This window comes from Synchiropus splendidus, chromosome 5 (genome assembly GCF_027744825.2).
Source record: "Synchiropus splendidus isolate RoL2022-P1 chromosome 5, RoL_Sspl_1.0, whole genome shotgun sequence".
In the NCBI taxonomy this organism is placed as follows: Eukaryota; Metazoa; Chordata; class Actinopteri; order Syngnathiformes; family Callionymidae; genus Synchiropus; species Synchiropus splendidus.
In genome coordinates, this window is record NC_071338.1 from 21355925 (window position 1) to 21374106 (window position 18182).

Here is an 18182-nt window from a genome sequence, read left to right on the forward strand (position 1 = left end):
TGATGCCTTTTCAATGCCTGCTGCTGGTTTTGTATACACACTTAACACACACACATGTTATGTACCCCAGCTTCTCACTCTAAACATAACCATCCAAAACAAATGGCTCTTACAGTTATAGCTATTGGAGGACGAGAACGCCTTCAGACAGTTTAGAATCACCAATTAATCTCTGTATGTTTAAGGACTGTGGGAGGAAACCAGAGTGCTCGCAGGACACCCATGCAAGCACAAGAAGAGCATGCCAACTTCACTGACATAGGACACACTCCAAGTTGCTTCTAGAATACCGTAAACCTCCCACACCATCTGAGCTCACATTCCATACCGTTAGTAGTATTAATTCAATAGTTTAGCATGACTAGGAGCCAGAGCTGAGCTTAGAAAGCCCCAAAATTCTCCGAACGTCAGTCAGCACTGTAGTGTCAACAAATTAAAAAATATTTACTTGTACAATGTATTATTTATATAATTATTGTATTTATGTGGTGTGACTTCACAGTTTGTTTCATGTTTTTTAAGGTATGGAAGGTATTGCCGTGGTTCCTGCAGATGAATGATCAGAGATTTCAACAGTTGCTGATAATCGTGTCGTGTTGTAGCTATACTTGTTTAATCGTTTAGGCCTGCCATAAAATGAGAATTTAATCATGGAAGATTTGGATTCATTCAGCAAAAATCCACAGATTGATTATATTTTCTTTTACATTTTTATCCTGTTTAAATAAAAGTCCAGCTATTGATACTGGACCAGCTCGAGTTTCTCGACTTGAATAGAGTATCGTGATTGTCGTACACGTATAGTGAGATGAACGTGCCCGGGCTCCTCTCGGTGCGATTCTCTTGCCCTCTGACCTTGGCTCGCGGTCTCTGGCGCCTCCTCCGGAGCTCCGCGGCAGTCAGTGGAAGTGTAGCCTGGAGAGGACGGAGCTCCTCGCCGCCACTTAACTGAATTTTTACAACAATCATCCCTGCAGAGCGCTACCCCCACCCCTTTCCACCACCTTGCCAAGCCCCAGCCCTCCTCCACAACTGCTGGAACCCATGTTTGATTGGATTAGACTCGGTTAGCCTTTGCACTCTCGCCCCGCTGAGGCTGGCTGGCTGTTTCCTGCTCCCCCAGACCGAGCGACCAAGCGTCTGGCAGCCGCGCGGCGAAGCGCTCTGGCCGGATACCCTCGACGAGGACGAGCCGCTGTTTCTCGAGCAGGCGAGCGGCCACGAAGCACACACCAGGCGAGCAAACTAGAGCATCATGCGAAGGAAATCGAGGATATTGTTGTGCTTCGCCGTGCTGTGGGTCCTGGGGATAGCGTACTACTTCTACTCGGGGACCTCGCTGGGACGAAAGGTGAGATTTTCCGCTTTATTTCGGCTCCGGGTGGATGTCGCGGTCTGAGCGGATTCAGTTCCAGGACAAAGCGACGGCGGGGCTGTGTGAACGTCACGCTGCCCTGGGTGATCCGAAGCGATGCTGCGGGGGCTCAGACAGAGGCCCTGCTTGTATCAGTGGACAGGCATTGATTTGCTGGAGATGAGTGTGGACAAGGGCAGCAGGAAGGCTGCTCCGGCCGGGCGGCGTGCGCGGACCTCCCGCAGGGGAAGCGGCTGTGACTCGGTGGCAGCGCCTGCCGGTGTGCTGGGTCTTAGTCGCCTCGGTGTCAGCGATAGCGAGGGCGAGATGAAGCAGGCAACATGCATATACAGCGAAATGTGTGGGGCTGCGAGCTTTGCTCGAGGGCCGGTGGATTCTTTTGGGGAGGACGTCAGCACCACGGACCAGGAAGTGGGGGACGGACGCCGGCTCGCGCGCGGCGTGTTTTCTACGCGGTTCTACTGACTCATGTAGTTATTGCTCAGTCAGAGAGGCACATTTAGCCGCATACACTGGGCTTTTAAACTACTCAATACGTTCGATGCAATCTAGTATTTGCATGACTTACATATCACATATGCCAAACTCCAGTCCCGGGGGCCCAATCTGGCCCACCAAGTCACGTCAAGCGAGTTGGCTCATAAACGTTGATGTCACGACCCACAATGTTTACAGGGTTCAAAGTTTTGCTTTTCAACTGCCACTTTTGTTTCGGAAATTGAGATTATAACTGTCAATCATTAACTGTATAAGGAGGTGGATTGGATGGAAGATGTTCCCATGTTAGTGGCTGGAGGGGAAAACCGCACAAGCGCTTGTTATGAGGTGGTGAAATCAGCAAAGCTAATCCACTCTGAAACATCCAAATGTTGCGTTTCGTAGTTAAATAGTATTCAACAAGTCCTCGTGAAGTCTTTCAAATTAGTATTTGTTAAACAACATCTGTCATCCTTGTGTGTAAACAGTGAGTGTGACGTGTGTTGAAGTCTGTGCCACATCACCCATCCTGTTCCGGCTGCAGTGGACAGGACTTCCAGGTCCTATGTGGGAGGGGTGGCGGTGCTTAAGAGACCATATCGTGCAAACAAACTGCTCCTGTTTGGTCGCTCTCCAGTCGTCACTGGCAGGATTTAGGACAGGCTTCCCTGCGATGCCATCCTTTCTTCATAGGAAAATCTGTGTGCCTCTTGCTTGAGCAATGCGTGTTGGAGCAGCTGCATCATTGGCGATCTTTCTCCGTCACACAGTTGAAACAAAAAATCTGCAGACAGCGCTCACTATTTTGTCCACACCAGCTTTCCTTTGTAATAAGAGGTGTTTGTGTGTGACCCAGGTATCTGTGGATGACTTCCCTCATCACGGTCTCTTGGTGGTTTATCAGTTCACATATTCAACAAGCACCAGATGAGGGGCTTATGTTTGCATAGACTTGGATGTTGCAGGCAGATGATAAGACATGCACCTGAAAGACTGCCATGGCAGAGCTTAATCCCAAAGTAATTCATTTTTTGTCCTGCAGCGCCATCATTATGGCTATAATATAATTATAAGACTCTGAGAAGGTTCAATCTATTGTTTGGCCACTGGAGTAGACCGCTTTAATTCCGTGGCATGAGCTACAGTATAAGCATGTAATTACTGAACAATTAGCAGGTCGACTGTAAGCCGGCGTAGTCACACTACAGGACGCCGCAGATTAAATGTTAATTGTCCTAGTCGCTACAATGACAACAGATGGCGAGACGTCGGCACTGTGTGGAGCCTCGGGGAGCACCAGGTTTAAAACAGCCCTTCCTGCAATGGAGAGTAAAGATCTCCAAAGCTGAATGTCCGGGTGTAGTGAATACACAGTTACATGTCTGTGGTCATAAAGAGTGTAGAAAGTTGCAGCAGGGTGACAGCAGCATGAGGGTATCCTGCTGGATTGGAGGAAGTGAACTTTGTATGGGTGGTTATTTGAACAGAACGCTCTCCGAAAGGCCTAGCTGAACTATTTAAATATAGCGTGTGTGCACGGTTCAGCTATCACCATCTCTTGTCCTATCTGTCGTTGTGTGTTTACTGTTCTCTGGAAAATCCTTTTACTTTTCCATTAGGCTGATAGCGTCTGTTGGTTTCATGATGAAGGAGCAGCGGTGCATGATAAAGCAACAATATCTACAACTGGATTTTTGGCAAACAGTATTTCGGCTGCAAATCTTAACTCAGTGTGTTTAAGATACCGGCTAGTGTATATTGACACGTTTAGCTAAGATGACACAAAGGTTGAATTTGTTCTTGGGGGGAAAAAAACGTGCTTCGCAAAACTATCCGGTTGAATGTGTGTGTGTGTGTGTGTATGTATGCAAACGTGTTGGCATGCATACATGCCAACGACATCTTCCAAGTGGCCAAGTAAAGAGAGTGACTCAGTTCTAACTGGCCTTGTCAGTTTTGTCACTCTCACCCATCTTACTGCCTCAAGATCAAAGAAACTCTGCAAGCTATTGGTTCTGCTGTCAATTCCCTGACATATTTGAAATCTTTGTCAAAACCCTGTGGTGGCAGCACAAAATTTTGTGCTTATGTGACAGCCAATCTAATGTGTCCTATCTGTTCACTCAGAATTTCTTTTGTACAACAATGTGGCCGCCTTGTGATAACCTGCCATTGGTCATCACGTTTTTGCCATTGATAGGTGGGTCTGTGCTTAATGTTGTCTCTTAAAACCCTTCCACATGGAGACTGACAGGTACACATCTTTTTGAAACCAATGACATCACTGCTCCGCCTGCCTTGTTGCCCTCCCTAAAAGTTGGAACCTCACAGTAATACTAGTGGACGTAGCTGTGCACATTCATGAACAACTGTTCTGCTTATTATGAATATTAACACTAAATGTTTAGCTGCTCTTGCATTATAATAAACAGCAAAGGATTATTGTGAAAGCGGACGTGCTGCGGACATTACGGTTAAAGCATGTGCTACAGTGAAGCCATTCACAAACACAAGTTCGAGTTCTATATATATCGAGCTGTTTATTTTCTCAAACCACAATCAAACAAGGACTTGTAGAATTCAAATTCTACACGGGTGTCAATAGAGCATGAAGCAGGCAACAACACGGCTTCCTTTGCCACTTTCTCATATTTCTGTCAATTCGCAGTTCCGTGTTGACTTGCAATAAAAGCTCAGCGGCCTTGTCGTTCCACGCCAATATATCTTTCCGCGATCGATTTGTTATGCCCTTATGCTAATATTAGCACACAAGCGTCATCGGAGCATGTGCCATGCCGCCTTCTTAATTGTTGTTAGAGCCGACAACAGGCCAGGCACTTTTCCTGCGTAGCTTTCCGGCGTTTTCAGTGGAGCTGGTGCGAAAAATGATTAAGAGGATGCAGGTAAACAAAATTGTTCCTAATTTACCAGTAAGCTATAAAGGGTGTTTTTCTGGAATGTAACCATTAGCGTTACAGTCCTGTCTTGATAAAAGTAGTGTAAAAGTAGTGGAGCCATTGCTCCCCACTAGTTCTGCAGGTCAAACAGCAGGTCTGGTTTCTCCCAAGCAGCCATGAACGATAGCTTCAGAAGTGCCACATACAGACCAGTCTTAGCCGCATTTCCAGCGGCTCCCACCTTTAACGTAAGATATTTTTCCCCAATCCAAGGTCTGACTAATTAGCTCGCCTGTGGTCTAAGAGTTAAAGCCGTTACGGATGCTACACCGATCTTGACATGGTAGTAACAGATAATTTGAGAAAATTGCTGTTATTTGTTGTTGTGGCATGCCGAACAAAGGGAATTCTTGACAGCAGCCCACGCTGACGGCTGCCGCAAGACAAAACTTCACACACTTACACTGGCGCATAAAAATGTCTCATTACGAAAGGAGGGATGAAAAATGAGCCGATATCAAGAACAGATCCTGACTTTGGGAGCGCACGAAAGATTCCTTTAAAGTCCTGATTTGAAGTAGAAGAAAGTTAGTTGACTTGACATCCTCATGTGTTTATGGATCGCTCAATGTGACATTTACACGACACTGACACTGGTGGCTCCGTACACACACTCACACACACTGTGTTTGCTCACTGATGATTATTTACACGATGCTGAAGTGGAGCCGTTGTCAACACAAAAGACGTGTGGGTCTGAAACCACAGGAGGTTGCTGACGCTCAATAAAGTAATAATGCCAAAACACAATGTAATTTCAGAATGGAGGTACGTTCAATATCACACCCATGGACTAAATGCACTTTCAAAGCAACCTTGAATCGATAATGGCTCAAGTGAATCTACAGCACATTTGTATTGACTTCTGCAAATAGATGTTTTCAGGTGTGTGATTGAGGGATCTCACTCCCTGGTCACAATGGGCAAACCACCACCCCATTTGGTTTAGGATTTCCCCCCTGGTTTTACAAGGCCAACACGGGCCGAGTGTAAGACATCTAATAGTGGTCACCAGTTCATTTTTTTAAAGGTGCTTTCGGGTCATTGAAGTTGGTTTCCTTTCTTCTAACATGTCAGCGATACACCTGATTACCTTTTTGGTGTTCTGTTTTATAATAACATGATGAAAGTAAGATTGTTTTATGTGGTGAAAATATGCAAGTGATGCTGTCATTATTGATTATTCACTGGTTGAGGTTGAAACATTGACATGACAAAGTGCCGTTGCATGTTGGTTGTACGACTCAAACCAATCAAAAAAATAATGCTGCTTCTCCACAAAGGAAACGGGTCCACTTTATATATTGTTTACCCGGTCAGCAGCGATGTCAAGACTGGTCAACATTGTCGACCAAAATGGACACTGAAATCAGTCGCTTGTCGACTAGTCAGTGGCGTCATTGCTAATGTTTTTGCAGCCTGAAATAAACGTGCGAGTCGGCAAAGTCTGTGGCTGCTGCAACAACACTGTGATAGCAAGCCAATGACATATCCAGGGAGAAATGTTCTCATGCGTTAATGTTTCCTAAGTACACCTTGCTTATCTGTGCTGTGAATCTGTGATGCAGGTGCTTTTGAAGGTAGGAGGTATTTGCACAAATGCTAATTATTGGAGGCACTGTTGTGCTGTTTGAGCATTATATATTACATATATTTATATCTGACTAATTTAAACAATGATTCTCATGAATGAAAACATCATTTATTTGTATTGTGCGTCCAACTGACTCACACACATTGAAATTTTAGTTTTTTATCCACAGATTTAAACTTGTCCAACAGTCAAACCAAACAAACCACACACCAGTGTTCCCTAATGTACACCATTTCTATCAGTAAGCTTAGCTAGCTGAATGTTGTTATTCTTTTATTGCTACTGGTCAGCACATTCAAGAGTAAATGCCCATTAACCTTAAAAAAAAAAAAAGAAGTTCCCTGAATTTGGGTGCTTTTATTGCCAGTGGTAAGATCCAAGGTTCGTGGTGAACCTGACACTGTTCAGTACTTTTTAACAAGGGTGAGTTAAATTAGCCAACTTGTAAGAAGCCGTTCCGCTGGTGAGAGGAAGTATGTGCTGCGATGCTGAAACACAATGGCTTTTCTGACTGCACCGCACATTAAGCCTCAGTTAATAAAGATAAACGAGCTGGAAGTGAATTAAAAAGTGGTGAAACTCTCTGGATGTGGTGTTAGCGCAGTGTGCAAAGGCACCCGCTCTTTTAATTGTCACAAAATTAAACATCAGTAAGCAATTGAGAATGCACAGCGAAGGGAGATGGGGAATAATGGGACTGCCAAGAAAGATGGGAAGAGAAATGGCCAGGGAGTTTTTGGGTCCCTGTGTGGAGATTATGTGGGCGAACAGCAGGTGATTAGCATTGGGGATTTTGGACACTGCATTGAATCCCACCGTGGAAATCCAGTAAGCATTGTGAGAAAAAGTCCCTGCAACTATGCCTGGTTGTTTGTATATTTAAAGGGTGTTGAAAAATAAGTTTATCTTGAACAGCATTTAAGGGGAGAATCTGCGAACAGTAATCTCAGTATGGTGTGTATAGTGTGAAGATTGGTGGAGCGATAACGTCTGTAAAACGTTGAAGGGGTATAAAATGAAAATGTCACACAACATAAATGTGTCTTTGAAAGGTCATTCTCTGTGTTATTTGATTGTGCCGTTTGACAATCAAGTATCTCAAAATCAAGTTTGCTGCACTAAAAAGTCTCTTTATTATTGCTAATTGTTGTCACTACTTAGAACCCCTAATGTCTGCTCCTTATCTCAATATTGTAGTATGTATAATTCACCTCCAAAATGTATCCATTACTTCATTGCCAGCTTCTTGATCGTATGCCAATTTGACGTCAGCTGTTGCTGCTGCTCATTTAATTTAGGAGCCACTCAAAGTGCTTTCCATTTTTTCAGTATATCCCTGGGAGTCACGCTTTAGTTGCTTCAACTCTGAAGAGGTTTATCACAAGTTCACAGTCAAAAAAGGTTGACACACTTATGTGTTTATGAGCCCAGGGTTTTATAAATTGGCAAGATCATTGAGGGAGGATGGTCTCACGGTTGGAGTCCGCCCTGTGGATCAAGTCTGTCTACTGGGTAAGATTTATTTGTCTTGAAGTAGCAGAAGCGGCTGTATTTGGGGTTATTCGTCAAGTGTCTGCCTGAGAGTCTCTCACGAATGAAACTGCTTCTGATATGGAAGTGATCAAATGCAAGAAACATGGAACTCCTGACACAGGCAGCTCATCCTGTCAAATTACATTTGGGTGACCAAAGGCACTAAAAATTGTTTGTCATGTTCACAGACTTTTTTTCCTTATAGAATTGTACAATGAATTATTGTCGTATAATCTCATGTCAGCTCTTACTTTGACAAAAAAAGATTGATGTGGAATAATTTAGTCTTGAAACGACCCATTCCTGCTCTCATTTCAGATGATGATTTGTTTGAAGTAGCTGCTTTTCACTGCTTCACCCTGAGCTTTAGTTCACTCTCACACGCATGTATTTCAAAGGCTTAAAAAGAGCATGTCGAAGTCGGTTTGACCCTCTACCAACACGATTTTACATTGCCTTCACTGGCCACTGGTGAAAAGCACCATGATTGTGTTGACCGGTCTTGACAAACCATTATCCGAAATCAGTATCTGGCTGCGTGATGAGTCGGTTAGGTGGAAAGCTGTTGGAAGATTAAAGTAAGATTGGGTTAAGTGTGTTTAAAAATAGCTACTGACTCACACACTGACGACTCAAGTCGACGTTCTAGCAGTCAAACTTGTCAGCCTAAAATCACATGCTTTTGTCATGTCACTCACCGCATGATCTTTTTCCAACTCTGTTGCTGGAACATGAAAATGTGAAGTGTTATAATCACATCTAATTATTCTGACTTGCCAGATGGTTTGTTACTCTGCAGCATCTGGAAACTTGTCCTTGAGAGCCAAAAAAGGGAAAACTATATTTGATCATCCATCTGTCAGTCGGTCCTCTGAAGTCTGTTGTTTGTGGTGAGCATCTTTTCTATGCAGAAGTAATAAGTACACCCCTTCGTACCTCGCCTCAAAGTACAGCTCTACTAATCAGAGAAAACACATTCAGTTGCAGTCTTTTGACTGACACTTTCAGATCAAAATGGGTTGAGAGTAACACACTGATTGGTTGTCCCACTGACTCTTCAATCCTGAAACCAAAGAAACAAACTGCATTTGAGAAGAGAAGGCGGTGGTATTTGGTGTCTGCTGCCAGTGCGCCACTCCATCTGTCACTAGCTGAGACACCTAAGCAGGGCTTTTATTCTCCTCCCTCACACCTCAGGCTGCAATATGAAAAGAGCTTTAAGTTTCAAAAGGAGATCTTGGATGTCCGCCGATCAGTTTGCAAAAATCAATAACATAATCCATGCCTGCGACAAGCTAAATGGGACATGTGCACGTAGCTTTTCTAAATGTCAGTTTCAACTTTCTCCTTGTTTAATTATCTCCACAGTTGTTAGAGGAGCAGTGGCACACGGGGTCTTGAGTCTGATACTGTAGAACAGGCATCGCCAAGTGATGTCAAAAAGCAATTTACAGCCTTATATCAGGTTTCTTTCAGCCCGTCAATGAACATATTATCTGATAGCTTACGGCCCAGTTTTGGTAAAATATCATTCCTGACGCAAATTCAAAGCTTTTCCTTAGTAATTTGACTCAAGATTTTCACGTCCACCAGCTAGTAGGAATACACATGGGTGAAAGCTGCACATTGACTACATTAAAGACATCCAACGACAGTAAGAAGAGGTCTGATGTGAAACGATCTTGTGTTGTGGCAGTTCTTGTGTGATTGTGTTGAATAGTAAATGATTGATGACGTCAGTAACCGGGTGTGTGACTCAGAAAACAATGGAGATGTGGTCCTGAGCTGAGGCGAACTGCAACCAGATTTGGTGCAAGTCCAGGTGTAGGTGTTTAGGTGGACATGTTTCAATAAAACCTTCGGGGATGGCAGGAAATTATCGCATTACAACATGGTGTTTTGTAGTTTATGATTGCAAAAGACTAATGTGCTCTCTATTCAGTTTTGTCTTCTGTCTTGACGAAGTCGCTTGACTACAATAGTGGCAAAAAGCAGATATTGAGGTCAACAAAATGTTGCCGCCCCATGTTGCCGATGAGCCCTGGAAAGTGACTGAAAGAACAGGATCTCAGTTCAGATAGGGTTGGGAGAAACTCAAAGTAGAAAGGCTACTTCGGGCGGGTTGGTTATCTAGTCTTGATGCGTTCATGACTGTGAGCTGCTCCGCGCATGTTACACTGGGAGGAGGAGAGATGCTCTCAGTTAACCTCTGAACAGTTCAATGTTCCTGGAGAAGCGATGGAGTTTTCAGGGAAGACTGAAGTCAATGCCTGTTTACTTCTCCAACAACGTGAATTTGGATTAGTAAAAGAGAACAGATAGCTGGGTGCTGTCACCGCTTCCCTGAAGGGAAGTTACTTTATCCTTTTTCATCTCATTAATTCCGTACAAGGACACAATTTCAATTGTGATTACCTACCAATTGATTTCTTCCTCCTTTTTAAATGAAAAAGGTCTTCAATTTGGCTTGCATGAACCAGCACATTCCCGACTGAGTGAATCATCATCCGACTGTGAAAATGAAAATACCCTTCTTCAAGCACGGCCATGCGATAAATATAAAAATAGTTTTTGGGCAAACCCCCAGCGCTCGCTCCATCTAATCAGAGCACTGAAATGCACTTTTGCTGCAGCTAACGATTATTCCAGCTCTCAGGTAGGTCAGTGTGTGTGAAATTGAGTATTGATTTGCTTTTGAAAATCTTCTAAAAATCATTCCTCTAAGTTTTAGAAGTTTTGCTGGCCATCCTGTTCCTAGACTGCAGTTTAAACACTCCAATTCCCTTAACAGGCCTGAAATGTGGCTTATGTTTGCACAATTGGGTTGCAACACACAAACACTCACTGCTTCAAACGATCCCTCCTGTCCGTTACACTATTGGTCAATTTCTGGAATGAATCAGCTCCGTTTACTGTATGTTGAAATGGGTTTAAATGGATTTGAGGAAGTGGAACTGCTGAGTCGGCTCTCTGGGCCTAATACAACTTGGAGGCTTTGTGGTGGCTTTTGAATTCTGGAATTTTTATTGTGCCTGAGCTAACGATAGTTAGAGTTGTTACTTTAGAAGGAAGCGGATGAACCAAGAGCTTTTATTTTTTTTGCCGTACTCCTTTACATCTTACACATTATGTGGCTCATGCTTCGGCCCTATTAAATGGTAATGAAATGGGTTTTTTTTTTATCTATTCAATCTATTCTGTAGTTTGAACTATTGTTGTCCAGGCTGTGGAATACAATGATTCCGAAGAGGGTGGGGGGTGCGGTGAGGATGCTTTTAGCGCAGTACATCTGGTCAGGATAACCCCAATAGAGGTCAGAGTTTGTGTAACTCAGTGACCTACTTTTAACATTAATCTGTCTCCCATTGTCTGATTTGATGCGGCCTCACAAAAGTTTCAGTCCACCAAGTCATTTATTATCATTACATTTGTACAGTATTATTCATCATTTGCTTATTCTTCACTTTAGGGAATATGTATTACCATAAATTTACAAATTCATTAGTGCATTTGTATAATTTTATACAGCTATATAGCACTGATTTTCAAGCTGTTCAGCCTATTTATATATTGCGTTAAAATGGATTCACTCTATAACACACCCTAATTACTAACAGTTACTGAGCTACATGAAAATGTATGAACGGATATTAATAATTGTGCAACTGACTAAATGTTAAAATGGGAGCCTCTCCTCGTGAAGTCATTTTTGAATGTTCTCCTGCATGATGCAGCCCGAGCATGATGGTTTTAAATACATCTATGCTGCCGGAGTAAATATAGTGTCCGTGGGCCTCTTTCCAAGTGAAGTGCTGTTAAAGAAATCGCCATGGTGACGAGATTCTTTGAGGGTCATTATGTGGAAGGGAAACAAGCATTTAAGATAATTGTGAGGTATGATGTTTTTTTTCAGTTCAACCCTCAAGTTAAACATGAACGGCATGTTTTATGTTTCTAGCCGCTCATGCGTAGCTTCAGAGCACCATGAATGTATCTGTAGTTTACGCTGCAGCACGTCTATGAATTATCTGTAGTTGTTCTCACTTTTTTCTTGAATTCATAACAGTTTACTCTTCTCCGTTAATTGTCACTACGTCATTCACTTCTGTGCGCGAGTGCTTTGTATAGTCAAATCTTTTTCGTCCCATACACCCATCACTCTTCAGAACAGATAAATCACTTTCCTCATCTGCTCCCTCTTACTTCACTCTAATCTACACTTCTTATGAACTGTTCGAAGAAAGTATTGCTTCACTTGCTATAGAACCTTGCTAACAAAGGGAACTGCTACTGAGATACACTATCCCCTTACACATTTTACGTTGGACAACATCCCATCTTCAGAACTACCTCAACTCTTTGTGGTGTTGTTTGATGGAAGTGTTTGAATGCTATGGTGTGATTTCCCTCTGGGATGTTGGCATAGTTATCACATAGTTGGACATTGTTGATTCCAGTCTTCAGGTCCAATGTGTCCCAGAGGTTCTATTGGACTGAGATCTGGTGAATTACGAAGCCATTTGAGATAGTTTGAGGTAAATCCATCTTTGTGTGTTGACATGTGATTTGAAAGAAAAAGAAAAAGGTGTTCTGCAAATGTAATAGAAGCTGAAAAAGGAAAGCTTTCTCTACAACGCCACACCGTTGACGTAATCTGGACTGACGCAGGATAAACCCAGACCCATCAGACCAGGTGCTATCATTTATGTCTTATGTTGTGTAACAACAAATTGCAGGCCGGGGAGGAAACGGTTCTGAGGAAACTGGGGGGTAAAGAAACAGCAAGTGTGAAAAGGGAGCTCTATAGCAGGCAAAGAGCAGCTTAGGGGCCATGTGGCCCTTTGCCTGTACTCACCAGGCAACTGCAAAACTACAAAATATCATTATACCTTTATCATCATTCATTGCTATTTGAATTTGATTTTTTTAGGTCTTTATTTTCTTTCTTTACCAATTTTTGCATTTGTATGATGCATCAATCTATCTAACACAGGCTTTTACTGTAGCTAGGAGGGCGTCTGGGCGTCTGTAAAACTTAACAAAAAGGTATGCCAGATTCTCGACCGTAGCTTGGCCGCCAGATGGTATATGACGGCATCTGGTGGCCAAGCTACGGTCGACAATGCCGTGTCCATTTGTTCATGTTTTGCAGACGCCCGCCTAGCTAAAAGCCTGATCGAACAGGGAGTGATATGTGAGAAAATAACACCTATAAAGCATGGTTTATTTACACTTTTGGTGTATTTTCTCCTTGTTTTATCACTGTTAGCTATATAATGTGAGCTCCTTTCTGTCTTTTGGCTTAGAGTCTTTAGTTGTGCTGCTCTGCTTAATGGCAATGTTTATGACCTGGTCTGGCTTTAACACCCAGCATCAACCTCAAAATGGCAGTGACCAAGTCAAATCAAGAAAAAATATATATGTGTGGTGCTTGAACCTTGCATACACACCAAATAACAGTTTAATAAAATAAAAGCAGGTCATTTTTTTTAGTGAATTTTTCATTTGAAGTGAGTAGAATGGACAAGATCAGAAATCAGTAGGTGCACCACATCTGTAAAAGAGTATTGCTATGAATGAGGCTCATGGATATAGACATAGATATGTGGGACTGGGAAGGATGAATTTGACGATGATAATGTGGCTCGTCTCAGCCAGGTCTGACTGGTATACTAATGCTTGAGTTGTTTGCTTTATCTAGACTTCAGTGTGACCAGTATTCTGCCAGGTTTTCTGGTACAGGTGTGACACAAACAGGACATGGTGACGCCGAAACATCCTTTCCCATGTGTGTGAGGGAGTTGAATGATGCAACAGGAGTCATGAGAAATAACTACAATGAACAACAGAATTATTGCCTCGGCTGGGACCATGAGCTTTACATAACCTGCAAGAATGTAAAGAAAATGGTTGTGTCAGCAGGACATTGTACAGCCAGCCCTGCTGTACAGATAAAGAAGGAATTAATTGTGCAAAGAAAGAACCATTTGATTGTGTTGACGGGAGGTTGATATAATGTCAGGAAACTCTTCTAGTCATTGTTACTAAATTGACCCGGAACTGATCCAGTTTTCTGGCTCTTAGTGCAAAGCAAGTTTTCTCTGCTATAACTAGATACTTGTCAGGTCTGAAAGCACAAAGGTGCTTCTATTTTTTACTCATGTACTCATATCTAGAGTAGATGTTTCACTCCTCTCACCAAGGAGCCATATTGTTGAAACACTTTCCCTTCTTATCCCTTCTTCCTTCCGCCTCATTCTCTGCCTCGCTTATGTTTATTTTTGTGTTCCTGCCCAGAACACTCTTCCGCTTCCATTTTCGCTTGTTTGTTCCATTCAACTAAGACATAAATGTGTACAGTCACCGTGGGAGCCAATTACCAAAAAACAAAATACACTTGTCATGAAGGGGCCCAATGGAGTCAGGCTGATGACCTACTTCGCGCTGTAACCCTCACTTTCAGGAAGGCTCTTGGCCAAGAAGGAATTGTTTACCCTCTCTTTATGTGTGTCTGCTGTTCAAGCTAGGTTTGATTTATCTGTGCTTTTAGCTCTGTGCAAGTGGGCAGATGTGATTTGGTTGGACTCCTTCAGGATCAACTAAGAATAGCTCAAACACTCTTACACCTTTTCCCACGGTTAGTTTGAAATCTGCCGTCTCGTGTGTCCTCTCCGTTTTTTTTTTGAAAGTTTTCTGCTTTCCAGACCCCAAACACTTTTAAAGTTGCCTTGTAGATCTCTGCTAATAGCCTGTTGAACTGACCAATGGGATTTAAATACACACTGTGATGTAAAGCCTCTGGCTTTGTTTTGATACACTTTTCTGATAGCTGAAATGGACATGTGTTGAGAAAAGTCTTTCTCTACCCAGCTTGTGACCACAAGTGAGCATAGGAAAGTATATCAGTGAATGGAGGCCTTTACCTGTCTGTTTTCCTAGACAGACCAAAGCAAAAAAGCTGACTGTATTTAACTTGGTCAACTGAACTTTTTCTGTTGTGGCCCACATCTATGTAGAAAGTGTGCATTAATTAGCCCTGGAACCACACTCACTAAACATGCAGAAGATGGTGAAATGGCAAACAATAATCCTTTTTGACTGCTGCTGGTAGTGTTGAAGAAGCAGATGGAACAACCTCAGATGCTCCGTAATTGTGTTCTGGAGAAATCAATCAGCGCTGTGAGCAGTAACCTGATACCTAGTGCTCCACTTATGAAGCCAATCAAACAGTCATGTGACCACTGGAGTCGTGTGGTGTTCCCAAATGTCAGTGTCCGGGGCCCCACCCTGCCTGTGAATGACTTACCCAACTGCAGCTCAAACAGGCAGAGGCAGCATCCAGAGATGGCGTTGTGCGTGCGGGCGCGGCAGCCTTTCTGATTAATATGTATGAACGCTGTTTGGAGAAATGACATTTTCACAGCGGGAATATGAAGACTGAGATAAATTGATGTGCCAGGGAACATGAGTTCGGGTGGGACGGATGCTGTTTCTGAATCCCTGTTCACTGCTGTGCGTCTCGAAAGCCAAAAGTGGACTTTGATAGCAACAATCTAAAAGAACAGACTGTCTCTCAATACTAAACAGTATATAGCTTCCACATTCTGTCTTCTTTTCTGGACTTTTCATCCTCTCAATAATTTTGATGTTAATTCTGTCCACTGAGTGATGTTCTGATGAGCGCTGCAGCCTCACGGCAAGATGGTTGCAGGTTCAAATCCTTGCAGTTGAGTCATTCCATCATTTGGAGTGATTCCTTTCTATGGAGTGCTTGTGTTAGTTTCCTACAAAAATGCCCTAAATTGTCCGATGGTGTGTGTGTGCGCGCGTGAGTGGTTGTCTGACTACGTGAAATGGTCCCGCCTTTCACCCCGAGTAGCTGGGATGGGAATATAATTGGTGGTTGAGCTGTCAAGTTCTATTTGGGCCCAAATAACTGCTTACTCTGATTGTTCCTCTACTCTCAATACCTCCTTGTTCTTTCATTCTGTTTGACTGTAACAAATAAAATATTTCACTCTCTTTTTGTGCTACATTAAAGCTGAATTTAAGCTATAAAAACCCTTCCTTGTCTCGGGTCCTTCTCTTGTCCACTGGAATCATCCGGTTGTTGTCATCTAAAAAGCTACTGGCAGGAATTGTGTGGTCATGGACAGCGATGGGACAGTGATTCAGAGAATGACTATGACCTTAATGCCTGACAGAAAGCGTTTTTAGGCTGTGTATTGGTTACCCATAACATTTCAGGGGAACAACAAAACTGTCTCTTATGTTTAATTGACCCAGTTTTGTTATCAATTCAGGTTTATATGACACTCGGGAACCATCCGCAACACGCAGAAGGGTAATAATCCATGGATTTAGCAGTGTTTTTCTTCTTGTTTTCTGCTGACAAGGTATCACAGGGGAATATTTGTGATAACTGAACCGGTCCTTGAAAAACAGTGCCTGATAAATGTCTGCTATATTTCACTGTCTGCTTGCTGGGCATGTAGCTCATAACTCAAAATGAAATATGAACCCTTTTCTCAGGAAAGATTCCAAAGCGTCTGTTTGACATTACCAAAAAATTACTCATGACTGATATGTGTGCCAGAGAAAACTTTTTTTGCTTCTGTTTAATCAGCCGTCATTACACCGGCTGCTCGTCTCCTAAACACTTATCAGTATCAGCAGGATTCAGGCAGGGTGTGTTTCGTGATCCTTCAGTGCCGAATGTTCTCGCTATTTCAGAGTCGTGATGTTAAATGTGAGTCCTGTATGAGAGATGTCATTACATACATGTCCTGTTTTTTTACTGCACCAGGAGACGGGACTGACTCACTGGTTGTATTGAACAGAAACGGTTCGATTTTTGGAGTGAGGTGACCTCCAGGCAACTTTAATGTTTTATCTATCAAATATGGCGTCCAGTTTTCCAGTTATTTGGATGATATTTTCGGTTTCAGCCCCCCCCTCCGCCCAATTTCCCAGATCAACTTCTGGGCTTCTTCCCATTTCAATCCACAAAGTCTGGGTAAAAAATATAAATAAATACATATTAAAAAATCCATTAATGTATTTAAAGTTTAAACAACTTTAAACAATCATCTATAATGTATTATTAGTACATTGATAAGACATCACACTGAAGGAACTGTTATGTATGTTCATATGATATATATATATATATATATATATATATATATATATATATATATATATATATATATATATAGTGACCTATGACAATGTTTATTAAGTATTATAAGTTGCGGACTTAATTTAAAGAATGCCTAACCATTATAATACATTAAGAAACAGAACAACTGTGACAGAATAGAAAGTGATAGAAGTCAGGTGGGGTGAGGGGTGTGATGTGTCAAAGTTATTGGGTGGCGGGAGGGGACGTTTAAGAAATCACCATTGCGCAGTCCTCCTTAACAATCTACCATAAAAAGAGGACAGGTCTCTCCTCAACTGTTGGTGAAGGCGTGCTGACAGTCAGTCACACTTCACTACATGTTGACAACAACAGTGTAAAATTCCCTCAACGTAGGGGGTGAAATCCCAGCGTAGGGAGCTCCCAGCTGCTAAATCCCTGGGCTGAACCCTGTTTATTCAACCTGTTCATCTTGTATCACAGTCATTTTTGTAAATGTTTGAGGCAGCTGTCTGTTCCTCATGCTGTTTCCAGGATTGTAGCGTTTTATTCTTCAGTCATTTTGATATAAGCTGAGCGACAATGAGTCAAAACAACACTGTACGTTGGTCCCACGCTGTGAGTGAGTCCCCAACCTTCTGCATCAAAGACAACTTTACCTGCCATAGTGCTGTAAAAGCAAATTCTCATTAAAAAAAATTCCAAATTCAGAAACTTCTGAAAATTAAGGCAAACCCGCTCAGGTCCTTAATAAAAGCATGTCACCCACCACCTACGCCATTGCTTCAGACAAAGTCATATGTGTGCGGTGTCTCGATGTGGCCTCGGTTGCTCTCATTCATGAAACCGAAAGCTCACCTTCCTGCTCAGGCTCTAACCAGCAGATTGTTTCAAAGCACGCTGATGCCCTTTTTGGCCAGTTTAATCACAGACCACGACTGTGGTCAAGGACGGGACAGTGTTTAACTGTTGGCAGGGAGGAGGATGGGAGGAGGAGGACATCAAAGCTGCCGTAGGAGGAAGAGTGGGAGTGGGGAAGAAAAAGGAGGAAGTCTGTGGTTGATGAAAGAGTTTGTACAACTGAATTAGCCGGAGTGTCTCCTC

General features: G+C 42.7%; 1 protein-coding gene across 1 annotated transcript in view; it reads left to right on the forward strand.

The window, feature by feature from the left end:
- The first annotated feature begins 908 nt into the window (after positions 1-908).
- Positions 909-18182, forward strand: part of galnt2 (UDP-N-acetyl-alpha-D-galactosamine:polypeptide N-acetylgalactosaminyltransferase 2) — a 46819-nt gene continuing 29545 nt past the window's right edge. The window contains exon 1 of the mRNA XM_053864312.1: positions 909-1351. Coding sequence (XP_053720287.1) covers positions 1256-1351 — 96 coding nt within the window. The 5' untranslated portion in view covers positions 909-1255. The remainder of the gene's footprint in view (positions 1352-18182) is intronic.